This window comes from Sinocyclocheilus rhinocerous, unplaced genomic scaffold (assembly GCF_001515625.1).
Source record: "Sinocyclocheilus rhinocerous isolate Xijiao unplaced genomic scaffold, SAMN03320098_v1.1 scaffold1119, whole genome shotgun sequence".
Lineage (NCBI taxonomy): Eukaryota > Metazoa > Chordata > Actinopteri > Cypriniformes > Cyprinidae > Sinocyclocheilus > Sinocyclocheilus rhinocerous.
Genome location: NW_015664308.1, coordinates 105,128 through 121,777, shown reverse-complemented (window position 1 = coordinate 121,777; position 16,650 = coordinate 105,128). Strand labels below are relative to the sequence as shown.

Below are 16,650 nucleotides of genomic sequence, written 5' to 3'. Positions count from 1 at the left end.
TGCAATATGAAAATAATTGAAGACAAAATGTGTTTTACTGAGAAAAAACAAGATTTGGCTTTTAAAAAGCCTTTTTCCAAAAGGTACATCTGGAAAAAGGGGGGTCGTCTTATAATCAGGGTCGTCTTATATTCGGGCCAATACGGTATTATATGTTGGATTATGTTATTTTTTTTGGCAGTGTCTAGATATTAAGGGCCAGGTTTACTAAACAGGGCAAATTAGCATGAGACTGAAATCCCAAAACAGCACTGATAGGTGTGGAAATTTCTGCGGGTGATTTACTAACAACGCGCAAATTAAAGAACACAGACGCAACATCTCATTTACATATCGAGCAACGCAATATACCAAGCGCAGCGCAAATTATGCTGCGTTCAAGTCCTCCTGGGACGTTCGTACTTACGAGTTGACAAGTCGTAATTACGATGTCAGGTGCGTTCAAGTCAGTTTAGTCGGCACAAGATGGCGGTGTACCTTCTTTTAATAAATTACAAGAAAATACAACAGGGTCTGCATTTTTTTTACTTGGATTTCAGCTGCGTAACAAGAACATGACCAATTGAAGTTTATAGGACAACTAAACTATCAATTTAAACAAAAATGTACCGTCATCTACCGTTGCATCCATCGATTCCGCCATGTTTCTCATTGACACGCCCCCAACTTGGAAACTCTGGGCTTAAAGAAAATTTCGAGTTTTCCACTCGTAATAACGACTTTGTGGTGGCGTTCATGTGCGTTCAACTCGTAAATACAATCTATCTGACATGACTTGAACGCACCATTAGTGTAGTTGCAAATCAAGAATATAGAAATAAAGAAGCCACAGTACGTTGAAAAGAACCAGAGGCCAAAGGTCACACCTCTACTCTTTTCGAAAGACATCCTGGGATTTTTAATGACCACAGAGAGTCAGGACCTCGGTTTAACGTCTCATCCGAAGGACGGTGCTTGTTGACAGTATAGTGTCCCTGTCACTACACTGGGGCGTTAGGACCCACACAGACCACAGGGTGAGCACCCCCTGCTGGCCTCACTAACACCTCTTCCAGCAGCAACCTAGTTTTCCCAGGAGGTCTCCCATCCAGGTACTGACCAGCTCAACCCTGCTTAGCTTCAGTGGGCAACCAGTCTTGGGCTGCAGGGTGATATGGCTGCCGCGATTAAAGACTCCATCCAGTTTTGATATAAAACCAAAGCTTTGAATAATTTGTTTTTCCACAAAATTACATTGTTACCTTAAAATCCTTAAGATGGCATCTACTTCCAACTAAAATAAAATATAGATTTGACAGTGTCCTTGTTAAGCCTGCATGTACTTATGCATGTCAACTAATTATGTCACCTTTACAGAGATTAAGGGTTTGGCCCTTACACCATTTCTTTCCATGGCATCCGCACCTACTACCCCATAACATCCATATGTGCTCCTTTCCCCCTCAAGTATATAAATGACACAATGAAAATATGAGTGATATTAGAATTTATAAAAAAAAAAAAAAAAATCCAGGACCTTCCTAAAGTAAGCGTACCCTAAAAGAAGGACAGATTGACAGAAAGAGAGACAAAAAGGGGAACAGACAATTACAAGTATGATTATTCAGACAATCTGAATCTGACTGATAACATGAATGGTAACTCTGGTAAATGTTAACATTTGGAACATACCTTCGGAAGAATTAGTTTGTGTTCAGGCCCGCTCTTTTCTTCCCCCATCCTAGTAATCCTGAAGACCTTGATTAGCTGGATCAGGTGTGCTTGATTAGGGTTGGAGCTAAACTCTAGCACTATGTCAGCGAACTCACAATTATAGCTTCATTATAAATAAACATTACTTTGATATTATATGTGTAGAACGGTTTATTAAAATATTACGTTATATGTTTGATTATTAAATGTTTACTCACCAGTGTATTAAGTTCTTCTGGTCTTCTGGAAATTAGCAGCACAAAAAGCCCGTCAGGTTTTGTCATTAAGCTAGTGCGCATGTCTTGAAACTCATATAGCAAAAATATTGTTAAAGTTCCCTTAACCACTTTAAGCTTGTTTCATTATATAAATTAAATCATTAATTTCCAAATGTAGTTAAAGAAAAAAGAGAATGTTGGATAAAAGGAAAACAATATTAATAGGAATTAAAATAAAAAATACACTAAGAAATAACATGGGCAGATAAAGATGTTTAAGTGTCACTGCTACATACTATTTACCACACTGTAAACGGAGACCCACCCCCAGCACTCAACCTAAACTGGTCTGGGTCTGCATGCTCATATCTCAGCCAAAATCAGACCAGCCCTTATGGTCCGTAATCGGGCCGAATGTGGCTAAATGTGCCGTGTCTCAGTGCAAATCGGGTCAGATCCGCACATTCAAATCCTAGCCAAATCTGGCAACCATTACTGGGCCAGAGCTGGCTGACTTTCGGTGAGCCGCTGCCAGAACACAGCCGAGTGAGCCGATACTCAGAAGCAATTGGCCCGATTGCGCTGGCTACCTGGGAAGTTAATTTGTGTTTTCTACTAGCTAAAATCTGGCAAGTACATGGAAACTACAAAAAGTTCTGTTAATCCTAAAGCAGTCAAAGCTGCATCTCCTGTGTGTCCTCGTAAATTAGTTACTTTTTTTATTTACTTATTTTTTTTATCCTGGCAACACATTTGTATCTATTTATACTTTCTTTTTCTTTTCTTTTTTCCCCCTTTGTTTTATTTTTAAAACTGTACTGCCTTAATGGTACTGTTTAATACTAAAAAAGATTCACGAACCTGCTCTGAAGTCCCGATCTGAATAATGATTCGCGAACCCACTCAAAAGAACTGATAGCATGTTAAACAATGAAAACAGTATCTTTATATTCGTCCTTTGTGTCTTCTTAAGATGTAATTTTATTACCTTGTTTTTTGTTGTTGTTACCTTGGCTACAAATCTGTGTGTATATTCTTGTTTTGTTTTTTTTATCTTGTCTTTATTTATGATTTTTAATTGTACTGACGTAATGTTTTAATGTTTGTATTGTTTAATAAAAAATAAATAAATAAATTTAAAAAAGCACAAAAAAAAAAGTTCCGATTCGAAGCAAATGATTAATGAATCCTGTTTTGTCAGCCCTGAAATTAAAAAGAGTTTCAAATAGTTTGTGGACCTTGTTCATGTAAAAGTGTGCAAATCTGCACACTAGCATTTGTGTTCCACACAAGAGGCAAAACATGAGTGTAAGTGAATGTTACTATAAACACTACTTTCAATTTTGAATAAAAACAATAGAAGTCAATGTCAAATCTCAAAGACACAAAAAACAACATATTTGTTTGACTGGCTGCAGTCTGCAGGTTTGTCTTCCGCAGGAAGCTCTGCAGAGAAAAACCCACATTTGTTTTTGAGGAAAAAAAAAAGTGTAAAAAGGAAACGCAGTGCTTCCGTTCAACAAGCTGTCAGTTCAGACGAATAGAAAGATACATCGCTAAATATTGTCATTATTCAAGGTAAGTTAGCAAATATTTTTAAGTTAGTAGTCAGTGTTCTATTTTCCAGTAATCATAGCAGATTCATGCACCACAACTAATGACAGAAATGCAATTTAAAAAGTTTCTCAACCAAATTCATGTTACTGTTTCCTTTTCTTTTGTCATTAAATACACAGACTGATTCAACATTACAAAGTTACTTAATTTTACCGATTCTTGTTATTACTGTGCAGTCTCTCTCTTTTTTTTTTTTTTTTGCAGAAATGGAACAAAAACACAAAAATCTAAATCAAATGTTTTCTGTGAATGTCTTTAGATATCTCAAAAGAAGAATATGATGCATTCAGTGTTTATCTATCAGTAAATATTTGTAAAGTAATGTTTGGTATATTCAGTATATATACAGTATATTGTTTTTTATTTTTTTTATTTTTTTTTATTCTGATCTGAAATGTGAAAGTCAAGACAAGACTAGGACAGAAATTAAAATCACTTTCTCATACTTGAGTGGTATTAAGAGCAGGACCATAAAGCATGAAGTCTGATGAAACTCAATCTCACATCACTAGCATTGAGCTGAATCGCTCAAACCAAAATAATTGAAGAATTAATTATTTTTTAATTATTATTATTTTTTTATTATTTTAAATACTTTGTTATAGCCATTACAAGTTTAGAAAAGGATTTATCAGTGTCATTTAATTGTGCACATTTGTTTGTCTGCATAGATCCCTTTTGTTGTTTTGAAAACAACTTCTCCAGTATTCTATGAAGAATGATGGCATCTGTTTCAGAGCTGCTTTATAATACTCTAGATGACCTGGTAGAAGACGATCTGAAGAGATTTAGGCGTCTCTTAAAAGATGATAAGAAAATTAGAGCTGGTAAACTGGAGAATGCTGGTGTCACTGACATAGTGGATCTGATGCTGGAGTGTTATGGAGATGATGAAGCTGTGAAGATCACACTGAACATCCTGAGGAAGATTAACCAGAACCAGCTGGCTGAAGACTTACAGGAGAATTCAGAAGGTAAAAACAATACTGATCACCAGTGTTGTGTTACTTTTAACTTTGTGGTTATGGTCATTTCCAGAAAGTTTTGATGTAGTTGTGTGATTACCATTAATAACACAGACATCAGCAGGAACGGTTGCTGCCATTTACAGTAGACCTACAGTAATGCATGGATCCAGTGTTTTCCCCCCAAACAGTTTGTTCACTTAAGACATAACTGACAGTGTTTATTTGAATATTTGCCAAGACAGACCTTTTGACAATAATGTATGTATTAGACTGTTCAAGTGCCTATAAAGAAAACTCAATTCGGTGCTTGCGTGCTGACAGGCTGCAAGCGCACAGAACTCCACAGTTAGTATGACTGACTGTATTATGTTCTCTCTCGCAGTATACAGCGCTTTGAATGACTCAATTTAATACTATCAAGCACATACTTTTAAATTGGGAATTCATCCATGTTTCTTAATCGCTGTAACATTTCAAAAACTTGAAACTGTACCAGCCACTGAAAGCTGTGCAGACACAGGCCAACTTACAGACACTTACATCATCATTCCAGCCCAGCCATATAAAACAACAATCACTTTTGCTTACTTCATTTCACTCGTGTCCAACAGCTGTCACCTGTATCTCAATCACTGTCAGCCACAGGTCTGTCTGTCGCAGATGTTTGCTTCTGCTTCAGTCAACAGTAGACTTTCTTTCGTGATCCAGAATTTTATCACAAGAACTACAAAACCATTCACCCCCACTCTTGTGTAATACATTAGGATATTGTTTTGCTTTGCCTGTGGCATTTATGTGAGATGCAGGTATGAAAGATTTGCTTTCTTTATATAATTTCATGCATGACATCAGATGCACAACATCTGTATCCTTGTGAAAATAATGCATTACAATTTTAATTACATTAGGGATAATTTTCTGTATTTGATTTTTGTATTTTGTGGTGAAATGGTGAATAATAATGCAGGATCGCAATAAAATGCGACATTAACATTCATTCATTCATTAACATTAACATGTAAACATTCCTCAGAGATCTGGTTCATATTCACATGATAGCATCACACAGATTTATCAGCTGCACATCCATGATGTGAATCTCCCATTACAGCACATCCCAATGGTGCTCTATTGGATTGAGATCTGTTAAGGACATCTGAGTATCCACCTTATTTTTCCCGTAAGAGCAGAGCATTTGTAAATTTAATGTGTCTGGTTTCCGGTGTCATCCGCTTCCAGGTATTTTTTAGCTGTACAAACAGCTTGTTTTGCAGCTTGATATTTCAAACTGGTGTATCTTACCATATTATGTTAATGTATTATCTCAATTATCAACGCACTGGTTAGTAGTGCCACCGTTTTACCGTTTACTGCACTTCTCGTTATTTCCTTATGGCGGCTAATGAACGGGAAGTCTTGCACATTCACCGAAAACAGCTTACTTCCACGTTGAACAATAAGGTGCATAGTGAACTCACTGTCATGTTCAAGAAACCAGTTTGAGATGATCTGAGTTTTGTGACAACATGTGTTGCCCTGCTGGAAAGTAGCCATCACAAAATAGGTACACCGTGGACATAAATAGATAGACTGTCAGCAACAGTACTCGGGTAGGCTGAGGTGATAAAACAATGCTCAATTAGTACTAAGGGGCCCAAAGTGTCCAAGAAAATATAAACCTCATACCATTACACCACCAGCAGCCTGAACCGTTGATACAAGGCAGGATGAATCCATGCTTTCATATTGTTTATACCAAATTCTCACTGGACTTTTTTTTTTTGTTTTAGTTTTTTTCTGACCATTCTCTGTAAACCCTAAATGGTTGTGTGTGAGAATCCCAGTATGTCAGTAGTTTCTTAAAATACTCAGACCAGCCAGTCTGGCAACAACAACTGTGCCAAGTCACTTAAATGACCTTTCTTCCTCATTCTGATGCTTGGTTTAAACTCATCTTGACCGCGTCTACATGCCTAAATGCGTTGAGTTGCTGCCATGTGATTGGCTGATTAGATATTTGCGTTAATGAGCAGTTGAACTGGTGTAATAAAGTAGCTTGTGAATGTGTATTAAAGTTACTGTTCAAGTTACAATCTATATAATTTTAGTTCTACATTTTCTCCCATTATTTCTCTCTCTCTTTACAGTGCAAAAATAATTAGCTGGAGCTGAGAAACACACAGAAAAACAAGGTGAACCAGTTTAAGTCACATCCTCACAGTGGGCTCAGAAATGATTTTAGCATGTTTGATGTACAGTATATTGATCTTAGTACGGGATGAGTTGCTTTCTGTACTGTGTATTTAAAAACTATATGTCTGTCCTAGTTATTTTTGACAATCATGCTAATAGTTTGGTTTCTAGTGTTGTTTTGTTCCCAACATTTCCAGTTAATTTGAACATTTTTTTTCATAACAGAATATTTTGGGCTGCAAAACTTCTTGAAAACTCACAAAACGAACATGAGGGAGAAAGTAGAATACATTTTCGAGGGTATAAATGGAATGGAAGCACATCTCAAGGATGTTTACACAGAACTCTTCGTTACCGAGGGGGACATTAAAGAAGTCAATTGTGAACATGAGGTTTTGCAGATTGATGATTCTTTTAAAATCTGTAAATCACAGGACAGGCCAATCAAATGCAATGATGTATTCAGTCGGAACACAAATAAGAAGAAAAAGATTGTGCTGACCAAAGGCATCGCTGGCATTGGAAAAACAGTCTCCGTACACAAGTTCATTCTGGACTGGGCTGAAGAAGAAGCCAATGTTGATATAAACTGTGTGTTTCTGCTTCCATTCCGCAAGATTAACTGCATTAAAGACAAAGAGATTAGTCTGCATGAGTTTCTACAGAAATTTAATCCTGAACTGAACGACCTGGAAACAGCAAAGATAAATAAGCTGTATAGTTGTAAGCTTGCATTTATCTTTGATGGACTGGACGAGAGTCAACTGCCTTTGGATTTTGACAGTGGAATGGTGACGAGTGTTGAGGAGCGATCATCTGTAGATCAGCTGGTTACAAGTCTGGTGAACGGGACTCTGCTTCCATCAGCTCTCATCTGGATTACATCACGACCAGCAGCAGCCAATCAGATCTCTCCTGAGTATGTAGGGCTGTTCACTGAGGTGCGAGGATTCACTGACCAGCAGAAGGAGGAGTTCTTCAGAAAGAGGGTCACAGATGAGACTCAAGCCTCCAGACTGATCTCACACATTAAGAAATCTCACAGCCTCTATATCATGTGCTACATTCCAGTGTTTTGTAAGATCACAGCCACTGTTCTTCAAGACACCCTCATTGGAAACAATGCGGAGACCATCAATACAACACTCACTGAAATGTACATCCACTTCCTGCTAATACAGATGAACATGAAGAGCCAGAAGCATGACAGAAAAAAAAAAAGAGACTTCACCAAGCTCTTAAATTCCAATAAAGAAATGATTCTGAAATTAGCCAAGCTAGCGTTTGAGCAACTAAAGAATAAAAACTTTGTGTTCTATGAGAAAGATCTGGAAGCATCTGGTATTAATGTGAGTGAAGACTTTGAGTCCACAGGAATGCTTACTGAGATCTTTCAGCAAGAAGCCGGACTTCATGAGATGAAGGTCTTCTGCTTTGTGCATCTGAGTGTTCAAGAGTTTCTCGCTGCAGTGCACGTGTTCCTCTGCTACCTGGACAAGAACATGGAGGAGCTTCAGTTTTTCTTTGAAGAGAAACAAAGCAGAGTCTGGGACAAATATCTGGTTCTCCTTCAGTCTAGAAGACACACTCTCCAAAAATATTCCTTTGCATGATTTACTAAAGAAGGTTATTGAGAAAGCAATGCGGAGTCAGAGGGGACATTTTGACCTGTTTTTGCGGTTTCTGATGGGCATTTCATTAGAATCCAATCAGAAAATGCTCAGAGACCTGTTCACACACCCTGAGGACAGCAAGGACAGCATCACAAAAACAACTCAACACATTACAGAACTATTACAAACCCAGGACATCTCCCCTGAAACCTCAGTAAACCTGTTTTACTGCTTACTGGAGCTCAATGACAATTCATTATATATGGAAATCCTGAGCTACCTCCAAACTAATCCACAAAGAAACCTCACACCTTCCATGTGCTCATTGATGGCCTGTGTATTGATGATGTCAGGGGAGGTGGTGGATGAGCTCAACCTGAGGAAGCAGACAAGTGAAGGTTACACAAGGCTTCTGCCTGCTGTGAGATGCTGTAGAAAAGCCAAGTAAGCAATTGTAGACAGCTGTTTATTCTAGGGGAACCATATTTTAGTTTCCAAAACAAGGACAGTGGAGTGGGGTGGGGGGACGGGGTTAAAGTAGCCCCCAAAGTAGCGCAATGACCATATCAAAACTCAAAATATGTAATTTCCATACCTAAAATACATATTTTACAGTCACCATTTTACAGATTGATCTTAAACACAGCTAAAAGGCTTCCTACCAGTGGCCATCCTTCACAAAACTTAAAGGGTTAGTTCACCCAAAAATGAAAATCAGCCTGTTTTACTCACCCTCAAGGCATCCTAGGTGTATGTGACTTTCTTCTTTCAGACGAATCCAATCGGAGTAATATTCAAAATTGTCCTGGCACTTCTAAGCTCTATCATTGCAGTCAGCGGGTGTTTCTGCTACACAGTCCAAAACACGTCAAATAAACAAAACAAACCACCGGTCACGAATTAGAAGAACAAAACGAGGATTTGTAAAGAAAAATGTCAGAGGATTTCGATATAAGCCAAGAGGAGACTGGTTTTCCTTTGGTAAAGTAAGGAAACTTTGCTTCCTTTGCTCCTGTAAACAAACGTTGGAGACTCTCGCTTCGCTGCGCCGGTGTTCTACGACATCCACCAGAAAGGCAGTCTCTTGTGAACACGCGTACGACAGAAAGTGAAAGTTACACAAAACTGTTTATAAAGTTATAAATATGGATATTTTTCTTATGAAAACTCATGGATTCGCTACAGGAGGCCTTTATTCACGTCCCGGAGCTGTGTGAGGCATGTTTTTTATAGATTCGGTTAGGGTTTTTTATAGAAACAGCCGCTGACTGCAATGATAGAGCTTAAAAGAGCCAGGACAATTTTAAATATTACTCCGGTTGGATTTGTCTGAAAGAAGAAAGTCACATACACCTAGAATGGCTTGAGGGTGAGTAAAACATGGACTAATTATCATTGTTGGGTGAACCAACCCTTTAACATCTACCACAGTTTATCATAGGTAGAGTGCAAAATGTTTCAATACAAGCATTTCAGTCAAATGTAATTTATTAAATATTTCAAACCTTTAACCCACAGAAGAAAATCAACCCGCCGCAACAGTTTAAAATCAGCCCAATTCCGTGGAAAAAATGCGCATTTGGCAATCCTCAATCCAACATGAGCTGCATCCAAAGTGATATATTGATAGCAGCTACCTGATGCACCAAAATTATATTCAGTATTAGAATGTTTGCGGGATTAGAATGTTTTTGAATCCATAGCAGGCGGTAATAGTCAGAAAATCAGCGGGATGAAAAAAAAAACAGTCCTGCGCAGGGCTTTAATAAAAAATGTACACAATGAATTATATAAAGCAAAAGCCGAATCCTGGACATTTTGGGCGATTTAGAATTCCCGGCCGGATGCAGTTTTTTAGTTCCAAAAAGACGACATGTCTGGGAAAAAGAGGACATATGGTCACCCTATTTAATCAAAATTTTTAGCTTTTAAATTAAATTTCAGAGTAAATTGCAATGTGAAATATCTTGTTTTTACTGATTTGGGAGGTGAAAATCTGGTTTTGGTTCAATAGCTTTACATAGTAAAGCTATTACAAAAACATAAACATAGTAATTTTATAGAATTTTTTACATACTGGTAAAAAATGTATAGGCTGAATGCACTGTAAGTCGCTTTGGATAAAAGCGTCTGCTAAATGCATAAATTTAATTTAATTTAATTTATAGAAATACATTTGAACGTTTTTACTGATTTCACTTGTCTGGCATTGACAATAGTTTAAGCATACATCACAGTCTTATATTTTTTCTAGATATAAAATAATATTTTATTTCAAATATTAACAAAGAACATGGCATAACCTATCAAACAACACTGTTCATACAAAATAAACACACAAAGGCTGTGTGCTTAATTGGGGTGGTCGTGGCCTAATAATTAGAGAGTCGGACTTGTAACCCAAAGGTTGCAGGTTCGAGTCTCGGGACTGGCAGGGCTTGTAGGTGGGGGTTGGGAATGACCAGTGCTCTCTTATGTTTTTGGCAAATATCTTGTTTTTACAGACTCGACCGGTGTTGTCTCAATGATACCTGCTGTGAGACTGTGGCTTTGGCCTTGCAGATACCAAGCTCACCCCTGATAGAGCTGGACATGAGTAGCAATAACCTGCAGGATTCAGGAGTGAAGCTGCTCTCTGATGGACTGAAGAGCCCAAACTGTCAGCTGCAGATACTGAGGTTTGAGATTAAGATGCTTTTTTGATTTAAGATGCTTGTTGATTTGATGCACATAATGTATCATCACCAGGGCTTGACATTAACTTTTTTGCTCATCAGCCACTGTGGCTAGTGGTTTTCCAAATTTACTAGCCACTCAGCATTTTCACTGGCCACAGTTTTGTTGTTGGTAAATTACATTTTATATGACTTAATACTGCATACAAAAATTTATTTAAATTGATTTCCAGGTCATTTTTGGCCTAAATGCATGCATCATCTTTCATACCAAATTCTTACATTTTATTAATAATTTCACTTAATATAATAAAACATAGGGCTGTTACCAATCAAATTAAATCAGTATCAACAAAACTGATCTTTTCACTGCAGAAGAAACAGAAGTGAATGAAGTGCATTCAGATGCATTTACACAGACAGTTCAGTGTAAATTAAATGTAGCACGAATGCATTTAGACTGCAAAATTATAACAGCATAAATAATGTTCTGAGACTGGTGTTTTAAAATAGTTTTTTTAGATATACAAATATGAAATGTGGGGGGAAAAAATCCAAAGATAAGCTACTATGAAAGTAAACTGCCAGTAGGTGGCAGCAAGTGACTGTCTTAATTAATGAGTCATTGAAGCATGCCTTCAAATGATTCGTTCAGACGGCTGATTCGTTCAAGAAGGAAGCAAGTGTCTGTCTTTATGACTGGACCACTGAATCAATGACTTCAGTGATTCAAAATGATGCACGACTGCTCTGCTGTGATCTTTTTTTGGAATTATTTTCATCAACCAAATCAAGCAAAAACAGTCAACATTGACAATATATCCTTTCAATAAATTAAAATTCCAATATTCAACTAAAATGTATATTAACTAGGCTTCTCGTTTTAACTCTTGTATAAAATGTAAAATTTGCAATCGTGGTTTTCAGGGAAATCTTCACTCTCTTGGTCGTGTTATGTTGCTTAACTAGGCTGTATGTTATAAATATAAAAACTAAGTTACATTTTTATGTTTCTTCTGTGTGCTGTTGTGTTCATTTGTTTTAATTTCTCCACGAGAATTTCTCACAGACAGGCTGCATTAGCCTCAACTGGTGCGACCTTGTTACTGTTGATTATCCATTATCAATCGCTGTTTACACGGAGTGTAATAAACAATAAATGAATCATTCTCACTGAAATTTCGGTGCTTTCCTAATTAGATGTTTTAATCAGAATAGTTGTCTGGTCTGGCAAGTAAAATTCTCTTCTTTCACTTGCTCCTTCAAAAAATCCATTTGTCCCAGACAAGCATTATGTCGAGCTCTGTTACTGTATGTAGAATTCAACCCGCCAAAGTGGCTAATGGGAGTGACTGTGTTACCCGCCACAGATGAAATCCACCCGCATTTGGCGGGTGTTAATGTCAAGCCCTGATCATCACTTAAATGAAACAATATGTAATTATCATTTATAAAGCAGATAGCTCTGGTCCTTTATTATGATTGGTTGAGCTGTGTTTGAAGCTATTGTAGAATACTCCGTAAACACACACCTGTGACCTCATTAATATCACTGTGCTGTTGCACCTGTTGTGTGTTGCTGTGTCTGTGTGTTGCTTGGCAACCATTCTGAAAAACATTGCTGAAAAACTTAGTGGAAGGATTATTATTTGTTATCAATAAATAATAGTTGCTCTGTGTTTATTTTATGAAACCTGGCCAGTTATATGTAGTTATCATTATATAAAAGCAATCAGCCCTCATGAAGCTAACTAATGTTCTAGGTGGGTTTTTCACTGCATCGTGTCCAACAATGTCCCTATAGATGCTCCACAATCACTGCGAACCACAGCTTATTTCTTAAATATAGGAGTTGGAAATGAAAGACAATGACAAAATTAGCTGACTGTCTATTCTGATGTAGAAACACCTCCTAATATTACTACAGTATAAAGGCAATCAACATATTATATAATTATATAATATAAATAGGAATAGAAAACAAAGTTATTTAACATAAATACATGTTCCCCACTCCCACATATTAGGGCTGGTGCTGCAGAGTCTGAGGTGGAATATTAGCTGCTCTCATTATTTTCTAATAAAAATAAATATCCAGAAATGCAAACCAATTGTGGTAGCATTTCTATTAGAGTATAACATCTATGTTCTGTTTTGGTTTAGTTTTCCCTGTGTTCCTGTTCTCCCGCTTTAATTCACTAATATGTTTCCATGTTTTTTTATTAATTAGCTCCTCACCTGTTTTTTTTTTTGTCCCTGGTTGTGTTTTCCCTTGTATTTAAGCCCTGTGTTCCTCAGTTCCTGGTCTGCTATTGTTTGTTCATGTTTGTATTATCTGGTTTGCAGTTGTGCTTGTTTTCTACTTGTGGATTCTCTGTGGATTTATGAAAAGAACTCTCTTGGATCATTCTCTTTCTTCGTGCACTTTAGTATACAGCCACACCATTGCACCGGTGTACAAACTATGCTAAATAAAATAAGAAATCCTTTGACAGATTTTCTTTAATTTGTCATCAGTCAGTTAAATTTAAAATATTACTGGTTGCTTTATAGTAAAATGATTTACAATGTAATTGTTCTCAACCTCTGTGAAGTAATAAAAAATAATAAATGGATGTACAATTATTGTCCTGTTGTTGTTTTTTCTTTATGCCGTTTAGTTTGTTATGCTGTTATCTGACTGGTGAGTGCTGTGAGTTTGTGGGATCAGCTCTACAATCATCAAACTCCCGTCTGATAGAGCTGGACATGAGTCACAATAACCTGCAGGATTCAGGAGTGAAGCTGCTCTCTGATGGACTGAAGAGCCCAAACTGTCAGCTGCTGAAACTGAGGTTTGAGAATCAGATGTGTTTGTTTGTTGATTCAATACTTGTATGGTATGATTAAACACATATTGAAGGTAATTATCTTATAAATATAAACTCTGAAGTTTTTATGAAATTCATATTCAGCATGAAGTCATGGTTAACAGTGATTTTAAAACAGCTAAATTGTAACCCACGGTGTCTTGATGCTTATTGCTTTAATATATGGGTCATTCTGTAGAAATGATGCAAATTCATTCATAGAAGCGGATTTTTTTTTCATATTTTCTTTTTTATTTGCAAAAACGATAAACGCCTCTTTAAAAAAAAAAAATGAACGGAGTGCCGTGCATTATTCTCCACATATAGTGCAATCTGAACCCTAAGCAGGTTTTGTCAAAAAAATCCGGTTTTGTCCACTTTCAAGGCATGGCGAGTTCACGTTTTACTGCAGAAGCCAACAAGCGCCATTGTTGTTTTTGAACAGAAGCCGATAAGTCCATTTTAGCCAATCAGCGCGCTGTATTCAGGTCAGGTGACAAGGCTACTTTCACTCTGAAAAGACGCGCTAGCTGAATTTCGACGAACTTGATGAATCTGTGATATCTTCTTCAGGGAGAAAAAGGAAAATAAAAGCTGAAATGTTTTCACGGAAACTTGCAAAAGCAGCGCGTTACAATGTTGAGGGAAAAGCTTTGTGTATTGCGTGTAATCACATCCATACAGTTTATGATCACAACAACAACAACGTTTGTCAGGTGTCTACATTATCATCTGAGGAGATTACACAGATTAAACCAGTGTTTTTTTTAACTCTAAAACATGAAATGAGGAGTTATCTGCTTTTGCTATAAAACAAACTTTTTATATGTAGAAAAAACATACTTTTAATAAACTTTAATTTTGTAAATTACCTGTATTTAAGTTATTATTACTTAATCAAAACAACCCAACTGCAGTTTGATTGATATTACTTGGAGTTATCGGTTTTTGCAAATGAATTCTTCATTTATTCTATATTTGTATTACATTGTATTTGAAATGTATAAATTAAATGTGAATTCACTGCAATCATTTAATGTATTTTCACACTTTCAGCTAATTTTAAACCGTGCCTCAAAACTGATCAATACCAAAGCAAAATGAAAATTTACAATATATACAAACAAATAAATATTTCCATGCACATAGATTCAGCATAAAACAATTTTACAGCACATTTTGGAACCTGTATTAGCTATTAAAATATTTCATAAATAATTTTTATTCTGTATTATATTTCAGTTTATACAGCTAGTGTGAAAAATAAAACGTTTTAGTTGTTAAATGTTAGATTTTGAAGATATCAAGTTCTTACATATAAAGTGATAATAACATATACTAGTGGCCATTAAAAAGCAATCATTGTATTATTATATTTATTATTTTTAAGTGTTTCGTTTATGACCTTTAAACAAACCCCATGCTTTAATAACAATTGAAATCATACAAGTCCTTTATTTTGTTTAAAAATCTTATAAATGTATGAGGTGGCAAGGGGGACCTTTTACCCCACACACACACACGGGGGCAAAAGGCTCACCAGCATGAGGCATTTTTTATAATGTCTAATTTAATACTTGTTCAAAACAAACACGTTAGAAAAGTTTGTACTATTTTCTGCTTATTTTGAAAAATAAAAGAATTAATTTTTGTTCAATAAATATACTGTCATTAAAACATGTTAATATAAAAATATATTTTAAAATACAGAAACAAATCATTTTAAAAAGTAAAGTTTCTGAAAGCATTGAAGGAGATCCAATAATAATTTAATATAGATTTACAGTACAAACAACAAGTGATATTTTATTATATGATATGATTAATATAAATTTTTTTTTTAAATATAATGGTTTCATTCTAAATATGGTGATAATCTCTAATATGGACACCCAACATAATATATGATATTTAACATCTGAATCTAACCATGTCATGTCAACAAATGGAAAAGTCAGCCATCTATTAATTATCATGTTAATTACTGTGCCTTTAGCTCCAACAGCAGGCGCGCTTTATACCCCAAATACCATACTTTTACATATTCTTTCGTTATTTAAAAACTGTTAATTTAATTATCTTTAAGACATTTGTCTCAAAATATATGCATTAATTGTAGCGATTCTCATTTGCTACTTAAATCTACAACATTTGAACAAACCTAAAATATTAGATCAAGTAAGCACAGAATCAACTTTGCACTGCTGCGCGCGATCGCGTCAAGGATCAGGAAATATACACGTGCATCTTGAAAAGTGAATGTTTTGGAAAGTGCTACGCCACGATTTTGTGCCATCTAGTAGTTTAGATGAAAATAATATCAAAGGAGCCTTTTACCCCGGGGCGCCTTTAGCCCTGTTGTACCATATATATATATATATACATACAGGGTTTGAAATTAACACCCGCCAACCCGCCAAATGCGGGTAAAAATCAGCTGTGGCTGGTAACGCTGTCAATTCACTAGCCAATTCGGCGGGTTACTTTTCGTGAGTTATGTTTATTTCTTGGGGAAGTTCATGCAAGCCAAATCTGCGCAGGTTTAGCGCACATACTGAACTCGTGAGACATTATGACATTATCAAGTATATTGCAAAAACCAAACAAAACACAGCTACAGAGTGCACGCATAAGAAGACTACTTGATGAAGTCTGGTTAGACCAACACAGGCTTTAGTGCGCGTGCGCATTTAGAGTGTGTTCTTTTACTGCATGATTCAGTCTATTAATATGCATTAAGAATGATCACATAATTCAAGATAAGGGGGCAGAAAATGTATATATTCATATAGTTATATCAATTCATATAGTTAATCAATATCACA

General features: G+C 36.2%; 1 protein-coding gene across 1 annotated transcript in view; it reads left to right on the top strand.

The window, feature by feature from the left end:
- The first annotated feature begins 4,245 nt into the window (after positions 1-4,245).
- The window catches only part of LOC107730047 (NACHT, LRR and PYD domains-containing protein 12-like), a 48,763-nt gene continuing 36,358 nt past the window's right edge, over positions 4,246-16,650 (top strand). Inside the window, 5 exon segments of the mRNA XM_016540780.1 lie at positions 4,246-4,525; positions 6,914-8,283; positions 8,285-8,745; positions 10,806-10,979; positions 13,637-13,810. Of these exon segments, the coding sequence (XP_016396266.1) occupies positions 4,246-4,525; positions 6,914-8,283; positions 8,285-8,745; positions 10,806-10,979; positions 13,637-13,810 (2,459 nt within the window).